The sequence below is a fragment of the Ipomoea nil genome, unplaced genomic scaffold, assembly GCF_001879475.1.
Source record: "Ipomoea nil cultivar Tokyo-kokei standard unplaced genomic scaffold, Asagao_1.1 scaffold1125, whole genome shotgun sequence".
In the NCBI taxonomy this organism is placed as follows: Eukaryota; Viridiplantae; Streptophyta; class Magnoliopsida; order Solanales; family Convolvulaceae; genus Ipomoea; species Ipomoea nil.
In genome coordinates this window covers 978679-988407 of record NW_017617553.1, presented here as the reverse complement: position 1 = coordinate 988407, position 9729 = coordinate 978679, and the positions used below count along the sequence as shown (strand labels likewise).

At 34.9% G+C, this 9729-nt stretch overlaps 2 protein-coding genes and 1 long non-coding RNA gene across 3 annotated transcripts; all 3 read right to left on the bottom strand.

The window, feature by feature from the left end:
- Nucleotides 1–501: 501 nt before the first annotated feature.
- On the bottom strand, nucleotides 502–4534 carry LOC109183397. The gene is made up of 14 exons (XM_019333476.1): nucleotides 4359–4534; nucleotides 4043–4220; nucleotides 3836–3944; nucleotides 3653–3747; nucleotides 3424–3522; nucleotides 3198–3264; nucleotides 2953–3038; nucleotides 2571–2852; nucleotides 2276–2479; nucleotides 2067–2181; nucleotides 1672–1882; nucleotides 1399–1584; nucleotides 996–1316; nucleotides 502–897 (listed from the first exon to the last, which is right to left on the bottom strand). Exons 2-14 carry the CDS (start codon nucleotides 4169–4171, stop codon nucleotides 666–668), a joined length of 2136 nt encoding a protein of 711 aa, XP_019189021.1. The 5' UTR covers nucleotides 4172–4220; nucleotides 4359–4534; the 3' UTR covers nucleotides 502–665.
- A 343-nt stretch (nucleotides 4535–4877) lies between these two features.
- On the bottom strand, nucleotides 4878–5694 carry LOC109183436. The gene is made up of 3 exons (XR_002054545.1): nucleotides 5658–5694; nucleotides 5532–5553; nucleotides 4878–4995 (listed from the first exon to the last, which is right to left on the bottom strand). It is a non-coding gene; the product is annotated as an uncharacterized LOC109183436 (long non-coding RNA).
- A 197-nt stretch (nucleotides 5695–5891) lies between these two features.
- LOC109183396 lies at nucleotides 5892–9469 on the bottom strand. Its single transcript, XM_019333475.1, has 14 exons — nucleotides 9448–9469; nucleotides 9049–9072; nucleotides 8919–8974; nucleotides 8688–8771; nucleotides 8115–8187; nucleotides 7863–7918; nucleotides 7677–7782; nucleotides 7523–7591; nucleotides 7326–7412; nucleotides 7010–7234; nucleotides 6774–6902; nucleotides 6442–6504; nucleotides 6269–6338; nucleotides 5892–6157 (listed from the first exon to the last, which is right to left on the bottom strand). Exons 4-14 carry the CDS (start codon nucleotides 8720–8722, stop codon nucleotides 5892–5894), a joined length of 1179 nt encoding a protein of 392 aa, XP_019189020.1. The 5' UTR covers nucleotides 8723–8771; nucleotides 8919–8974; nucleotides 9049–9072; nucleotides 9448–9469.
- Nucleotides 9470–9729: the final 260 nt, after the last annotated feature.

Here is a 9729-nt window from a genome sequence, read left to right as displayed (position 1 = left end):
AATAATAATAATAATAATAATAATAATAATAATAATAAAACTATGCTTTTCAATTTTTGGGCATGATGTAATGTATCAAACATACTTTAGTTTTTTTTTTTTTGTTTTTTTTTTCGGTTTTCCCGGTTCCGGTTCAACAGTGCACGATTCGATTCGATTCTATAAAAAGTTTCTAGATGAAAAAAATTTAATGGTTTGTGGATTTAAATATCACTTATGAAAGGTCAGGGTGCGGCATGGAAAATTCATTATAGTTCAGGGTGCTGGATGATACTTTAGCCTTTTTTTTTTTTTTTTTTTTTTTGAAAACAATAAATAAGATTTTAAAATACTCTACACTAAAAAAATTCATTAGTCATAGTTCATATAATTATAGAGTTCATACTTAAAGACTTGCAATATGAATTAAAATGTTATTTGTCATCTGATCGACATGAAGAAATATCATTATGTCAATTGTTAAAGGGTTCAAATTTATGAAATTAATATAGACAACGTACAAAAACTATACACATCCCGCATGCATGGAGCCCGAAGGTGAGGTGAACTTTTGCACTAATGTCATTACATAATAGTTTTTAACCCCAACAAAAATTGATATAAACCATCATTCACTATCTATATATTTTCAATATTTTTCATATTTAACCTGGCCTGGCCTAACTCTATGTATCTTGCACACTACTACTTCCCTGAGTTAAGTTGACATATGCATCACGATAACCGATAAACTTTTTATTGATTTCCTCATATGCCATTGTTTCGTTTTCAATATGATTTTGAACCTCCCCGAGTTGTATCTTCTTATATTTGAGCAGATTTATTACATCTGGATTCACTCTCATCAGATTCATCAGCTGCTCATTTGAGAAGACTGGAAACATAATGAATGGATCCCTGAAGAGGAAAGCGCATAAATAAGATTGCACCAAATAAAATAAATAATTAAGAAAGTGTGCTCGTTCGATCTCATATAGTATGTAGTAGACACTTACCCAAACGCGTGGGTTGTGACACCATTTCCTCTCATGATGACACCATCCAAAGAAACAGCGGGGTTGTTGTTAAAGCAGGAACTAGCCATGCTCATGCAATCTCTGTTTGCGTAGACTTGGAGCTCTCCCAGAAGACGATAAAATAGAGTCTCGCGAAGACCATGACCCGAGGCCGTTCTATATTGCAAATGTTTTGCAGATATGTGAATCATATTGACAGCATAGCCCAAAAACCCTGGAGGGCTCTCCCCATTTGGTAAAGCAGGATTCATTAGTGCTAGCCTTCTTTGGGGACCAATGCTCAACTCACCTGTGTAAGGCCTGCAAAACAACTAACACTTCAAGAATCTTGAATGCATGTAGAAATGGTACTCACTACTCGTCTGTGTATATTATAGTTTACCTTATATCATTGAGGCATATCATATCATATCCTCCATTAATAGAGGTTCCAAGATTATTAGCCAATGTACTAAGAGCATCTGCACTGCTCAAGTGTCCATGCATTTTTGAGGCACCAACAGATGATGCATGGGCATTGCAAACCACAGCGAGCATTTGTTTCTCACCAAGGTACTCCGCTAAAATCCTAAACCAAGAATATACCAAATTCTAGTGAAATCAAAATTTACATGTTTTTAAAATAAGCATCAAATAAAGAAAAGAGAGTGTTAACCTGCTAAGCTCAATGCTTTCAGCAAATCCAAGTAGTGCAACCACACCTAGTATCTCTTTGGCAAATTCATGATGTAGCTCTACAGATGATGAAGGTGTTTCGATCAGTTTGCAGGCAATGGCAGCTGCTGAGTGACCCATGCCACTAATCTGCCCCATAATTGATTCTTGAGTGCAGCAACGATTCTGAGAAGAAGAAAGTCCAATAGAGTCTGCACCATGAATGAAAAAGAGTTGTCATTGGGGTATAAACTCACTAACTCAAAAGATGACCTTTGACATGGCTCTGATACCAAATTGAAACATGTGCTCCATCTCAACTAAAAGCCTAAGCTGATAGTTAGACTGCACATTAATGGTTATATGCTCAACAAACAACACTTATTAATATCTGACCTTCCAAGTTGAAAATTTCTGTCTGAATGTTTGATTTCTTGGAATCAAGAATTTTCAGTTGGATTTCACACTGATGACGGAGTTGAGAATAATGGAAAACTTCATCCTCCAAAATCTGGGCAGAAAAACATTCCAAATATATTAAATTAAATATTAGCAAAAGCAGTATAAACCAGCTGGATTATTAGAAGAAGGTCCAAATAGCTCACCTTATGATTAACTATATGATCAGCTTCGCTTTCATCATGCTCCAATTTTGGAACTTTGTAGGGGGGTGAATTCTCATACGGAAAGATCTGCTTCTGTGCACTTGGGTATTGGAAATTGTCAACCTCTTGGTTTAATATCTGCCTCTCTGGACTTTGAGATTGGAAATATCCAGAGTCTGGTTCTACAGCTTTTTTTGTATTCACCTATATATGAATTAGAATTATATGGTTAGCATCATACACATCAAAAAAAAAAAAAAACCAAAAAGGAAATATCGGGGAAATGACAACTAACCTCTATACGCAACTGCAACTCCATGTAACGGGAATGAAGTGCTACAAAATGGAACTTCCCTTCATCTTCTGGGAGAGTGATGCTACGAACAGTGCAGCGACCGTGACAGAAGCTGTATCTCACACTCTCATCTATCTTCAACAACTCAGATTTTATAGTAAGAGTGTGGGGCTGACCACTTTTTTCATCATCATGGATACTTTCATCAACCTCTCCTTCACAATTTATGACCTCAAAGATGATGTTCTCCAAATGAGAACCAGGAACACAATCTTCAGGTATCTGATATCAATCAATAAAATAATGGATCAACAATTTAAGGCAATTTAAATTCCTTGTATTTTCAAAAATAAAAAAATAAAATAGAGACATAGTTACATACCTCTGATACAATTCGCAGCTCTCTTGCCTCAATTTGAAATTCTTGTTTGAAAACGGCTTTATCACCAGAAAAAACAGAGAGGGAAGCTGTAGATGATAAAAATAAGTAGTTACTGGAAAATCAATGTTAGAAGTGAATAAAGTAGGGATATGAAGGGCCATGGATATTTTCTATTTTTTTCTTTTATTTTTTTCCATGGAAAAGCACATACGTGACAGAATGGATAAATTGTATGAAAAACGCACCTTTTTTACCATATCCTGCTGTAACTTTCAGTACTCCACCAAGGTTTACAAAACCATTTTCATCTACCTGTGTTGGAACAAGCACTGATTAGAAACTCTTACTCATGCTTGGCTTGGAGAACAATGAGCATTGCTTTCGGTCCATTCACAAGCAATTGCTATATTCTAAATGCCAACAAATTGAAAACGAAAGGAGAATTTGATAAGATCTAGAAAAGGTAAATACCTTACACATAAGGCAACCTTGATCATAAGCACAGAATCCATCCATCTGCAGTTTGATTTTCTCATCTTTTTGGATATGATTATTATATGCATCCAACATCTATAGAGATATAATTAATGTAAGAAACTGTTGAATAACAGGAAATATCTTTTATTGATTCATTTCATCTAACTCCCTTCTTTTCTTATGGAAAACATCAAACATACCATAGATATATTTTATTACATACCTCCAATTTAAGCTCCTTAACCACAAGTCCAGGTAACAATTTCTGTCCATAATTTAGTGGATGAACACTGATATGGTGCAGTGGTCCAGGCAAAACTAAGTAAAGGAAAAAGAAAATTAAGAAATTCTTTCAAGAAGCTATACAATAGAAATTTGTTTGCATTCCAGTGCTAAAAAAATGTACCTTGAACTGGAATGGCTACAGAAAATAATTCGTCATCTGAACATATAGACAAAGTAGTTTCATAGTTTGGTCCAATCTTGTCTAGTTCACTGGTTTCAATAACGAGGCCCTACAGAATTTGATATTTCAAGAGGTAAACTGTTTATATGGGAAGCAAAGAATAGTCATCAGTGTATTACCATATGTATATATATATATAAAATAGACCTTAATACGTAAAGAAAATTTATCTTGTGATGTATTTGCACCCATAGCATGGTCGTAAGAAAAACCAACACTTTCAGAACGAATCTTGATTACAACATCATCAATAGATTTGAACGGTATGCGGTTCATGTATCTATCATAACAGCCAATATTGATACATGGAAGAGGTTCACCAACCCTGTCCAAACAATTAAATGTATACCATATTAGCTATTTATATGTGAAACTAGAGAAAAACTGGTATTTCTAACAAGTTAACAGAGAAAATTAACTTACATGGAAGCAAAAAATATGTATGAAACAGAAGAAGCCTTACCGTGTTCTATACTCTATGCTGTTTTCACTTGAAAGTCCCCAACTCACTGCCTCAGACAAAGCTTGTACACGCACTTTTTTTTCGTAAGTTGCACAAGAAGTTTGTTTCTATAGAATTATATTTTATGAAATCAATGGTTAGAAATGGGTTATACAGCTTACTAGGAATGCAGTTACAAACACCAAACACGAGTTAATATAATGCTACTTACAAGTGAAAATAGGAAAGAATATACTCCAGCTTTGTGAAATAGCTTCGGCAACTTACTTCTCAATGGGAATATGTAAACCCCAACTAACCCTTTATGCAATGATGGTTTTATTGTATTCGAATAAACATGATTGGCATTTCCATCTGAAGCCGAAAATTTGATGTTCAGACTCATTTCAAAACTTTCTTTGAGTATGTACTTCTGGTCCAATTTCATAGAAGCCACAGCAGAATTGTATGAAGCAGGACGAACAACGGCAAGGATTTCTTTTGGAGGGTTATGTCCAGCATTAACTATATCACCAGGTAACATCTGTGATAAGTCTAGAGAATGATTGGCATCCAATAATTCAATTGACGATGGGGTGGTTTCATGACGGCGTTTCTGAAGCTGGGATTCCCACTCAGCATCGTTAACTGGTATACACTGCATTAAGTGACACATAATTATTTAATAACTTCTCATGACAATTGAAGCATGTACTCCATCTCAACTAACACTACTGGAAATTATGGAATTTCCGACCACCTAAAAGTGATGTTAAATCAAGTTGAAAGCCTTGTTCCGACCACTTTTGGTATCCGGAAAAACCTTTGTTGCTATTTTCGACCACTTTTTGGTATCAACTTGATTTAAGATCACTTTCATGTGGTCTGAAATTCCATAATTTTCAGTTGTGTAAAAGCTTAAGCTAATAGTTGGATTGCACATTAATGGCTATATGCTCAACACTGAACCATCAATCTTCAGAAAATGAAGTAAAATTACCTTCTTGGAATCAATGACACTAAATGGTAAAGATTTAGACCCACGTAGATCTATGTTAGCAATTCCTTTATCAAAAGAAAGTTTGCAACCATCCTCAGTGGGGACTCCCAGTGGCCTAAACGTGCAACACAAATGAAAGAAAGAAGCTTTAGATCCTGGTAGAAATATATTGAAACTTCAAGTAACAAACTTACCTGCAGATAATCCTAGCATTACCTACATATAATTAAAGAAAACTTATTAGTTTAGCAAAAGAACAAGAATGTTAATGGAGCTAATACTTAAACACTAATATATTAACCATTAAGTTCTGAACCTACCACCAACATCGCCTTCACATCCTTCAAGGATGATAAACTCTAGAGTGGCAAAAGTGTGTGCCCGGTGAAAGCCTGCACATGCTCCCTTCAGAATTTTGATTTTCTGACCTGATTTCCAGGTAATCCCTTTCCTCTTGAGAGTTTTATGAACCCTCAAAACTAAAAAAGTCGAACCATAGGAACAAAAAACAACATTAGTATTGAAAATAAATGATTTTAATGTGAGAATATATGTCAAGCAGTTGTGTGATACAAAACAAGACAAATGATATAAGGAATAACCTCCACTAAATATGTATGCAAATTGCAATGCTTACCATCAGATGATGTACCAAGCTCTTTTCTGTTCTCACAGCCTAGTACAAGGGTAGGTTGATCGTCGCCTGATTCAATTTCCAAATCATATTTTTCATGCATCTTAAAGATCCATTCATGATATTGCTTTTCTAGTTGTGAAAAAGGCAACTCATTTCCATCCTTGTAAATTTCAACATGTACATCTACAGAGAAGTATTGTCCACCACAATGAGCAACAAAACAATTTACCGTTTAATTTATTTTATTTAAAAAAAAAAAAAAAATTGAACAATTGATAGATGAAAATCTAGTACCTTTCTCGGGGGTTTTGTTGCCAAAGTTCTTTAGCGCAACGGTAAAAGGACTGCAATGCGCTAAATTTGTCTAGGTAATGAAATTTAGAGATCAGTCAAAGCGAGAAGAAATACGTAGCATGAAAAATCTGATCCATATTAATTGCATTTGCATTATTGGAACAATTTGAAACCAAAACGATAAGTGCCAATAATTCATACCTTTGCTCGCGTTGGGTTGAAACCAGCATCAGTATCTGCAAATTAAACATCATTTTAGGAAGCAAATAATTGTTACACTAACGCTGTGGTACTAGTTGTTAATAAACAATGGTCGTACCTACAAAACACTTTACTCTAAAGCAGCATCTTTTAAGGGTTTCTCCTTTTCTTTGTTTGGGTTCCATAAACGGAAGCCAAGGCTAAAATGAAAACAAGATTGTGTGATTGGCTCCAAATAAATTTAAAAAAAAAAATCTACAATTAATAATTAGTATTAATTAAAGAACAGTTCAAATTGACAAACCCAGTGATCATCTGGAAGCAAGCGACCCAAGCGTCGGACAGTAACACGGCTAAAACTTTCAAAGTTCTCTAGCTTCTCATAACCATCATCCTTTAAGTTCTCAATTATCCTTTCAATGTTTTCTTTACCCTACTCTCAACAGCATTGGAGCAGAGACATGAATGTTAGTTTTCATTAAAAAAGCATTTCCAAATTCCATTTGGCAAAGAAGATGGAGAAAAACAATAAGATAATACCTGAGTAACTGGAAAATAAACACATTTAAGGCGAGCATTTGCTTCTTGATTTCCTATTCCTGAAGAATCTGAAGTGAAACGCAGTTGCAATGTGAAGTCTGGACCATTACAAGAGAATAGGTTTGTAATCGCCACTTCTCCTCCCAAGACTTCAGCCAAATTAGTTTCATTGACCTGAAATTCAGTAGGCATTGTCGTTCGTCCTGTTTCAGATATTTCATCACACTGCCCATGGAAATGGAAGCAATCAGTAGATGAGAAAGGGTTAGAAGTAATCACAAGAATCGATTTTTATGTATGAAAACTTCCAACATACCTGAATGTAAGGAAAGTAAATGTCTTTCAGTTTGCCTTGTAGTTTCTTTATTTCTTGAAACCTCATTTTTGGTTCAAAAATCTCAACCTGTCAGTATAAAAAATTCAAAGCCACACTAATGCTTTATAAAGTCATATAAAAATAAAAGAGCATATGAAAGAAGTGATTTAAACTGAAGAGAATGGAAAAAATGTTACTTTGGTAAAACTTCCATGGGGTGATTCTTGAATTTCAGAATCCAAGGGGTCTCTAAGACCACCTCTAGTCTGCAATAGTAAGATGGAAAACACAAAAACATGAGACAATGATAGGGATGAGACGAGGGGGGAGAGAGAGAAGAATAATCCACACCCTCCAAGTTTTGTCAGAAGAGGAACAGCTGAGTAAATCCTCTCTCTCTAGATGTAATATATACACTTTCTTCGATGCTTTTGTCTTTGAGGAAACAACAGCTCGCCTGTAATACCACAGCATACATGAGTATTATTCCCTTATTTAGCTGAAGATAAGACACAGAATTTCTTTAACAATTCATACCTTCCCAAATGCATAGATGCAATAGGCCCTCCATACCCAAACATCCCGAAACAAGGCTGCAATCGCAATTAAGTATATTAGAGGTAACATAGTGAATATCACTTGGCCACAAAACCTGAACACATTCTCTAGATGCCACATTTCGATAATCTTAAAAGTTTCAAAATGTAAGTCTTTATCCTCCCATAATGTTAATTCGTTAATACATTTGTATAATCTGATAAGATGCTACCATAAAATAAAATCAATCACCTTAAGGTAAGGAGGTTTGCATCCTATGGCCTTTCCTTTTGATGACCGGTGTAGAGATGCCCCCATTTTTCCCCTGAAAAGTAAACGAAAACATATAAAGAGACAAAAGAAGATAAATCTGTCATGAAGGTATAGTAATGAGCACTTAAGAAGTACTATAATAATGAACTGTCAAGATTACTATGCAATGCAAAAGCGTTTAAGGTACAATATTAATACAAAGCAATGTTGTCTATATATTCCCTTATAAGGGGAGTAAACAGTAAAAAGAACCAACCACTAACTTTCAGAGATCCATAAATTTCCTAGCACCTAATAAATTTATCACTTATTAAGGAAACCCTAAGAGTTAACCCTAACATTAAATGGAAATGACATTTTTTTCATTTGCTATCACTCACTATGGCACTTTACAACACAATTAAGACTCTTTAAACCACTTAAGTAGTTTATTTGAGTAACTTCATTTCCTTGAGACAGTAACTAGAAAATTGTATTAACCACCTTGGAAGACACCACTTCAATAAAATTCTTTACATTCCAAGTAAAATCAACAAACCAAATAACTTATACCACTTTGCTATAGAATTTTCAGCACTCCCATCCATTCCAGGGCCTGAATCAAATATTCTAATCCTGTCCTTGAACAACTTCACACTGCAAATAGAGTGAAGTATAGGTCAATTTTAAAATTTATTGAAGCAAATAATCAAGTGACAGTTTAAGCGAAAATGGAAAATGCCACCAAAAATTTGATAGTTCACTTGAAAAACCAACAAATTAATCAACTTCAAAAGTTCATACCTGATTAATCTCCTCTCATTCTCATGATTAGACCATACAGCTTGCAATGAATTATCCTGATAAGCACATACATAAAGTGAGTCACTACAAAATTATTATATTGTATATGAACCGAAAGTGAAATGCTTACAATTAAGTCAGCAAGGGCAGATTCAAATGAGTATTCTTCAGGTAACTCCTTTAACAAATCAGTATCTGGAGTAAGATCCCACATATTCTACAAAACCCAAAAAGGAGAAGTCACTTGCTATTTGAATCAGGCAGACTGAGCAAAGATTCACATTCTTAAAATAGCAAAATAAAATAAAATAGCAACAAACCTCAAATGTTTTTGCTTCAACTGTGCCATCCTGTATTGAAATGGAATTTATCAAAATGAGCAAAACGAAAAGAACAGAAATATGTAAACAGAAAGGCAAAAAACTGACCCGAAGCCTTAACAAATAGGATTCTCTGGGATTGTACTTGCTGAAATCCAAGTCAAAAACCTTCTTGTCAAAAGGATCCAAAATATACAAGTTGGGGCTCTTCCAATTAATCTGCTTCCTGTGCGACTCAGTTCTGCACTTCAAGGCTAAATACTCTCCCTGTATAGCTTCCAGAAGCTGATCAAAGGACATAGCACTACCGGGTTCGCGGATTTTCATCTCCAAAGTGGTACCGTTTGGAAGAAGAACTCGGAAACTAAATGTTTGACCTTTCTGAACACCGCTCGTATCCTCCATGTGTTGCTTCCTTTTGTCCATTTCTGAGTAAACTTGTTTCTTATAACCACCACTCGCACCTCCATCTTCATCGCTAATCCTCTTTT

Coding starts and splice junctions, on each gene's coding strand:
- LOC109183396 (XM_019333475.1), bottom strand. CDS start 8,722: ATGGATGGGAGTGCTGAAAATTCTATAGCAAAGTG. Junction 7,413..7,522: donor CCCATGGAAGTTTTACCAAA/GTAACATTTTTT, acceptor TTATACTGACAG/GTTGAGATTTTTGAACCAAA. Junction 6,505..6,773: donor TGCTTCCAGATGATCACTGG/GTTTGTCAATTT, acceptor TTTAATTTGCAG/ATACTGATGCTGGTTTCAAC.
- LOC109183397 (XM_019333476.1), bottom strand. CDS start 4,171: ATGAACCGCATACCGTTCAAATCTATTGATGATGTTGTAATCAAGATT. Junction 3,748..3,835: donor TGTAGCCATTCCAGTTCAAG/GTACATTTTTTT, acceptor TCCTTTACTTAG/TTTTGCCTGGACCACTGCAC. Junction 2,480..2,570: donor AGTTGCAGTTGCGTATAGAG/GTTAGTTGTCAT, acceptor ATTCATATATAG/GTGAATACAAAAAAAGCTGT.